Genomic DNA, 7,530 nt, shown 5'->3' with positions numbered 1-7,530 from the left:
CTCTTTTTTTATCGAAAAAAGCGAACTATTCAGTCAGACAGCAATTTATTATAAAAGTAAAACAAGCACAATTTCAAGCAGTTTATCCAAAATCCAAGCACTTTATCCAAAATCCAAGCACTTTTCAAACCTTGAAAACACCACATGAAATTTCAAGCATTTTCAAGGATTTCCAGCACCCGTACGAACCCTGTTTTTAAGACCCCGCGGACACCCTGTTAAAACAACTTTAATTTAAATCTTCAGTGGATGCCTCCCTTTCAGTGGCAGGAGACACGTCTTAACCACAAATTAAAAAAGCCTAACAAAATATGGATTGAAGCAGAATACAAAATAAAAACATGTAAATTTTGGAAATGCTTATTTGTATAAAACTCCCCCATTACTTGGACTATTCCTCGCACCCCATAACATAGGGCCGAATGGTTTCAACCATGTTGCAGTACTAACGTGCACTTGTTGTAGTAGCAGGATCGCAGGACACTAGTAACATCGGACAATTGAGAGTGTTGTTAATTTTGTGTGTTGTGGACTTGCGTGTGCGTGCATGAAAATGTAAGTGCATATATTCTTGCCTAGTTCTGTTATTTGTGGGTTAATGTTCATAATACAGAGCTTACTCTGCAATAGAAGGCAGTTAGCAATAGCCGCTAACTTTGCCATGCTGACTATGGGACAGCACGAGGTGCTGCCGCACCAGGCACGCTCCCTCACACTGCATAATGAACAATGTAACGCCAAGTTGATGCAGGGGCCAATGTATGCAGTGTTCTTTATATTGTAGTCATTATAGAGACTTCATTGTGTGCATTCCTGTATGTTGTTCATGCGTGATTGTTTATAATAGTTAATTACTTTATGTAATAACCATAGACTGTATATATAAATGGACGTAGGGTCCGTGACGTCACCCATAGGATTCTGCAGAGTTGCCGAGAAGCCCTTAGTAGGCGGAGTCGGCCACTAACGGCTCGACAGTGACGTCTGAGTCTAACTCCCGCCTGCTCCAGCCTGCTCCAAATAAGGGCAAAGAGGCGGAGCCGAGGCGGGACCTGCTGCCTCCAGCTGGGAAGTAACAGAGCTAGCTCAAGCTAAGAAGCTAAGCTAACATGCTTCCCCATCAGCACACTGCCGTCACATTTTACGTTTCTAAGGTAAGCGGACATGAAACTATTCAGCAAAACTATAAATAATAATCTAAGTTATTGAGTTTTTAGCATAATACTTCAGAATCTTAAAATCCCTTAACAATGAAATCCCAGTATGCAATGTGCTAAATGCAACACTGGAATCAAGCAAATATTAATATGTTTGTATGACATTAGTTATTTATATTTTGCTATCACTTAATTATACGTTTAATACATTTAAGTTAAGCTAAGGTGCATGTGATGGTAGCTAGTTAGTGCTCTTACCTGTGAGGCCTCCTCCAAACCGCATTATAACCAGACTGTATCATTAAAACTATAAGTACCAGTTCTAGATCCTTGACTTTAGACAAACAATACAAAAGACAAAATGTATTTAAAGACCAATCTTTATTTGAAGGTGCCTCTTAACCTGAGATATTAGTTATACAGTAATAGTATTGACAATCTAAAAAAACTGAGCAACTCAACAGTCAACTTTATATTTCTTATTGTCTAAAGCATTTATTATTTTCATTTTTCCCCTCTCATATTCAGTGTGGACGGATTGAGACAGCGTGGTGTCCAGAGAGCTGCAGAGACTTCAGGGAGAAACCTCCGTGTGATGGACGTCCAGTCTGTTGGTTTGGAGAGGACTGAGGGGCTTTCCTCTGTGAGGAGGATCAGACCTGATGGAGGAGCCCATGCTGGGCATAGCTGATACCACCTGATCAGGCCTTGTCTGTCACTTTATTTGACTAAATGTGTTTACTTATAGATTTAATAGGTTTACACCTTCTGTCCATATGTGCTTTTTTATTTAAAACATGTTTGATTAACTTTTGGTTCAGGTTTCAATAAATTGAATTTGTATTTGCACTCCTTTTGTCCATTATTCTTACTGAAAATGTTAGATTACACATTCACATCTGACTGAAGATTGGCCCCATTTATTTGCGTTGCAAACTCTGCGGTACAAGGTACATGTTGTGAAGCTCATAAAGTGAGGCAAATAGAAATAATCAACTGATGGAGTGTAGATGTGGAAATAGGTGCATTCGATCAGCTGACTTCACAATAAAAGTAGTTTCTTAGTGAATGTCCTGTACTGGTCTTAAAATCTCATAACATCAGCTTTTAATTTTCCTCTTGGATGTTCTTCTTGACCCTCAGAGAAGGAGAAAATGTTGAGTCGTGTCTTTCAGGCATGTCCTTTCCTAACAAAAATTACAGGAAACATAAAACATATTATTGCAGAACAAGTGTGTTATTTATGAAAGAGGTGTGCTTGTGTTTAGGGGCTGTAGATATAATTATTTTGTAATTGTAATGTTTTATTTTATTTCAACAGTGAGCTACAAAGACAATCAGATTATGAATGAACAGTATGAAATTCATCAACATTGAAATATATTTTATTATCAAAATAATATTGAACTGTTATCAAAACTTAGTGCAACTGTAGAAGCTTGCTCTGTTCTCTCACTGAAATCATAACTTTTACCACGTTTTTTACAGACAATATTGAGAGATAAATAGCAGTTCTCACTAATAGCTTTGCCTTCAATACCTTAAATTAGAAAGCTGACTTGCTTGTTAACATTTAAATGTAACCCTTTGCATGGAAAAAACCCTCAACTTCACTGATGTGTAGGTGATCTAGTATTTAGTATTGTTTAATGGAATGTATATCAGTGTATTAAAGTCAATACTTCATTTATTTAAACCAATATCTTTCTTGATTCTTTGTACAGTATGAAAAAAGAGTATTTGTACCTGTGCTGAAGTTCACTGCTGTGAGGAGTCCAGTTCTGTCTCTCACTCTCTGGTCCATCCTGCCCGCATCACCTGTAAACTTTAAACAAACAGATATATATGTAAAGAACCATGTGTACAAACAATATAACTTATTCTCTTCTGTTGAACATGTTGGATTGTGTATTGTCCGAGTCAGGGTTCTTTTTATTTTACTGTAACTTTGGAAGTTGTGTTACCAATGCTGTTGTGTTACTGTTTATTTGATACCAATTTGGTAATGCAATTAATAAAAACAACAACGTTTGGGTTCGTTCTTCAGATGACTGTGACGTTAACGTGTAAGCTCAATAATGAACTCCAGCTCAACCAACCATATTGTAATATCTAAGTAATCATCTTGAAAATATGACATTAATAATTGTAATATACACACATCTTATTGTGAGGTTGATTTCACATACACTACTTCGACGTTAGCTTGTCTACATACTTGAGCATAGCTACCACTCGCTTACACGCAAACCCAAGCCTTAACATTCATTACGTATCATAAACACATAAATAAAGTACTCGAATTTCACTTACCGCAAAACGGCATTCATGCACCGTCTGTTTTAACCGCAGAGCGAGTCACAATAGTCCGATATATAAGCATGAAGAACAAACAAACACGGCCGGGATCAAGTTGTGTTCCCTGGATGAACTGGGCAGGCAGTGTCCCTGTAGCTTCACGGACGGAGCAGCTAGCAGAGAGACAAAAAGCTAACAGCAGCAGTCACCTGACAGAGCTGTCACTCAATGTGACCACGCCCTAATTTATGCAAAAACTTTAAGACCTAATATAAATAAAAGGGTCGCGTTAGAAAACAATTCACTCACAGATTCATAATCACGAAGGTGGAATCTAACTATATACATAATAAAATGTATGGAGCCAGGGCTAGAAACGTTTTTTTTCTGCTGTGAAAATGGGCATTTTAACATTGGGGTCTATGGAAATTGCTCCTTTCTGCAGTCATCGCCTATCGGCCAATATATGAACTGCAGTTTGTGGCACTTCCGTATTGGCGTCCCGGCTCTTCCCCAGAGTTTGCCGCTTGGTAATAACGTGTCACTTCTATTGCCATTCTGTTGCGGCCTTTGGCCAATAGAGGGCAGCATAGGCCAGCTAATTGTGCCATTTCTTTATCCACCTAATTTACTGTGTAACAATGTCACTGGTCATTATCCCTCTATAATACATGTTTATTCATACCTGTTTATCTTTATATTACAGATACCACACCCATCCAATTACTATTGCATGTACCATTTACTACCCTGGACAATTAATAAAGTACTTAAATTGGAACAGCCTGTGGAAAGCCGTTCTTCCTCGCACGTCTGTCGCCAACACCTTCTAACAGAGGACAGGAAAATCTAGCTGCAACACGACCCGTATATTTTGCACGCCGTGTTCTCAACAAATGGTCCTTCGAGCCGGATTGTGTTGACAGCTTTTCCTAATGACGACATCATGATGAGGAAGAGGAGCAAGGTGCTCGTCCTAGACGGACCCACAGGGTCCCAGGACATCTAGAGGACTATGTTCTGGCTCATCCACCCCGACGGCTTGTTCCCCCTACGTCAGAGTACATACAAAGCAGCTACTTTGACTATCAACCAGGGTTGAACTATCAAACATCCTCACCAGAACGTCGCTGGACTGAAATGAGAGAAGACCATGAAACGGACCGATTACGCAGAATGGAACAGTGTGTATGGGATGTACAGCAGCAGGTCAGGATGTTACAGAGCACACTACAGATGTCGATGGAGCCCGGTAGGGGTACGCCACATGCTCACCAGCTTACGCCTGGACGTGCTGTTGGTCCGCCTCTCCTCTATTCAGACATCAGACGACCTGCAATCATCACTGATGAAGGCCGTGTGGATATGCCTCCACCTACATCACCTACCTCGATGCAGTCATTACCTGCTGTGTTCCACACATTGCCTCCAAATGTACATTCCTTCTCTTTCCAGCCACCTCGTCAGCATCAAGCATCCCTCCTCAGTCCATCACAAGCTCCAGTCCAACTGCCTCCTGGGTTTGTTTCCCCAGGACATCAAGTCCCCTCTCCTCAAATGCCTGTCTCAGCTATGCATCCCCCTCTGGTGCCACGGCCTGGATCTGCTCCAGCTGGCCTACCATATCCACCTCTGCTACAGCAACAGCAGTACAGGGAGCAGCAGCCTCCAGCACATTCAACTGCATGCCCATCACCTCCGTCTCCTGTTGTTTGGCAACCTGCTCCTCCTCAGGCACATCCAAATCCTATACAGGACCCACGGCACGGGCCTGCTATGATTCCCAGCATAAACTCACTTCCTTTGGGGCAGCCTCCTGTTCTCCAATCACAGCATCCCAGTCAGGCGGCTGGCCAACAGTATGCGTTTTCGCACTCAGTTCTCCATACGCATCTGCCTGACTCTACTAGCTATCCAAACTCTTTTCTCCAGCCAGTTCATAATAATGTGCCTATGCACACTCAGTCCCAGCCAGCGGCACATATGCCAAACTTGATGGAGATGGCCATATCTTCCTCATATGGTATTCCGCGGCCCAAGCTAATCAGTTTCACGACTGGGAAAGAGAGTGATTTCCTGCTGCTGAAGAAAGGGCTAGATGGGGTATTAGGTCCACACTATCACCTGTCTGAAGACTATGAATTCCAAGTGCTGTTAGATCATCTCAAATTCCCCAGCACTTTCCAAATAGCCAAGAGGTATGTCCATGACCCCATGCCATACACCAAGGCCATGCAGGCGCTGCAGCAGCGCTATGGACAGCCCAGACAATTAGTGCAAGGTGAAATAAACACCATCCTTAATGCGCCTGCTGTGAAATATGGAGATGCAGGGAGCTTTGAGGACTTTGCTCTGTCAGTAAATAGCCTTGTTGGTCTGCTTAACAGTCTGGATGGAACAGCTAAAAGTGAACTCTTGTGCGGCTCTCATGTGGATAGACTGCTTGCTAAACTCCCATCCTCATACAGGGACAGCTTTGCAGAGTATTGTCTAACAAAAGGCATTCTGCAGAGTGGCACTACTAACACCTACACACTCCCTGATCTTGCTGTGTGGTTAGAGAGGAAATCACAAGCAATCCAGATATCCAGGCGAGCTACAGAGAGCTACACTGCGGACAAGCCACATTCAGAGCACAAGGAGCAGAAACCATTCAAGCCCTCAAAACCTCAATCTTCAGTTTATTATGGCACTGATCGAGTCCCAGATAAGCGCTTTACTGACTCTAACACCTCTTCTTCTGGGAAGAAAGAGACAACTAAAGACAAGAAAAGGGAAAGTTTCAAGCCCTTTTGTCCCTTCTGCAGTAGTACAGAGCACTATCTGAGCTCATGCCCGGACTTCAGCAAGCTGACAACCACACACATAACAGCATGGATAAAAGACAATAAAAGATGCTGGAAGTGTGGCAGGGGGCATCAACCTGACAACTGCACTCTGAAGAAACCTTGTGCCACCTGTGGTGATCAGCATCTGCAGATTCTGCACGAGTCTATATCCAGCACAAATAAAAGTGTCCTTGCAGTGAGTACAGTATCCAGCGCCATCTACTTGGATCAAGTCACACACTCTGGCCGAGTGATGTTAAAGGTGGTGCCAGTGAAACTCCACAGTAAAGGCAAAACACTATCCACACATGCTATCCTGGATGATGGGTCCGAAAGAACCATCATTCTCCAATCTGCAGTGCACTACCTGCAACTGGACGGGGCAGAGGAGTCCCTCAAACTTCGCACTATCAGGCAGGAAGTGTCTGAGCTGCAGGGAGCCTCTGTGTCATTTGATGTGTCAGCACCAGGATGCCCTCAGGTGAGACATTACATCAGCCATGCCTTCACTGCCAAAGAGCTAGACCTTGGTAAGCAATCCTGCCCAATGGATCTTCTACAGCAGAAGTATGCCCACCTTGGAAACATTCCAGTTAAAGCATTCAAAGGTGTACAACCTATGCTTCTGATAGGCTCAGACAACCCACAGCTTATCACTCCAACATCGCCTATCAGGATGGGGCCCCTAGGCAGCCCTGTCGCTGTAAAAACAAAGCTTGGTTGGGCTATACAGGGACCAGCTACGTTCCTCCATCAGCCCGCTGAAGCCACCTGTCTTCACACCTCATCATTCCCTCTTCCCTCTCAAGACCTGCGACACATCGTCGAAAGACTATGGCAGCTAGATGTACTGCCATTTCGGCCTGAAAGAGAAGTCACTCGATCTAAGCAAGACAAAGAGGCCTTGGAGACACTGGGGGAAAAGACACTCCTGGATCTCTCTGCACCGAGTCAGGGGAACCAAGGCCCTGACCTCCTCAAACAGGCACCAGAATGTTGGCCTATTCAGCCTTCACAGAGAACAAGTGAGGAAAGTGAGTTAAAGAAGTCTACATTCTGCGCTCACGTTGCCGTCAACATTTCCCCTCTGCCTATCACTGCACAACCCCAGACGTGGGCAGAATTGGTGCACACCACATACCAGTCTGAACACGGAGCCAACGGCCCATCCATGTCAGCCTCACAGCGCTTAGACACCGAAGTTCAACTCCTGAGACAAGCACAGCTTGACAGCTTTCCGGAAGAGG

General features: G+C 43.5%; 1 protein-coding gene across 1 annotated transcript; it reads left to right on the top strand.

Moving 5' to 3' along the window:
* Positions 1-4,344: 4,344 nt before the first annotated feature.
* LOC117495291 lies at positions 4,345-5,290 on the top strand. The gene is made up of 2 exons (XM_034146471.1): positions 4,345-4,448; positions 4,665-5,290. The coding sequence occupies exons 1-2, from the start codon at positions 4,402-4,404 to the stop codon at positions 5,233-5,235; spliced, it is 618 nt and encodes a 205-aa protein (XP_034002362.1). The 5' UTR covers positions 4,345-4,401; the 3' UTR covers positions 5,236-5,290.
* Positions 5,291-7,530: the final 2,240 nt, after the last annotated feature.

The sequence above is a fragment of the Trematomus bernacchii genome, unplaced genomic scaffold (genome assembly GCF_902827165.1).
Source record: "Trematomus bernacchii unplaced genomic scaffold, fTreBer1.1, whole genome shotgun sequence".
Lineage (NCBI taxonomy): Eukaryota > Metazoa > Chordata > Actinopteri > Perciformes > Nototheniidae > Trematomus > Trematomus bernacchii.
Note: the sequence above shows the minus strand (reverse complement) of the source record. Positions and strands in the feature narration are given on the sequence as shown.

Coding starts and splice junctions, on each gene's coding strand:
- LOC117495291 (XM_034146471.1), top strand. CDS start 4,402: ATGATGAGGAAGAGGAGCAAGGTGCTCGTCCTAGACGGACCCACAGG. Junction 4,449..4,664: donor GTCCTAGACGGACCCACAGG/GTCCCAGGACAT, acceptor GTACAGCAGCAG/GTCAGGATGTTACAGAGCAC.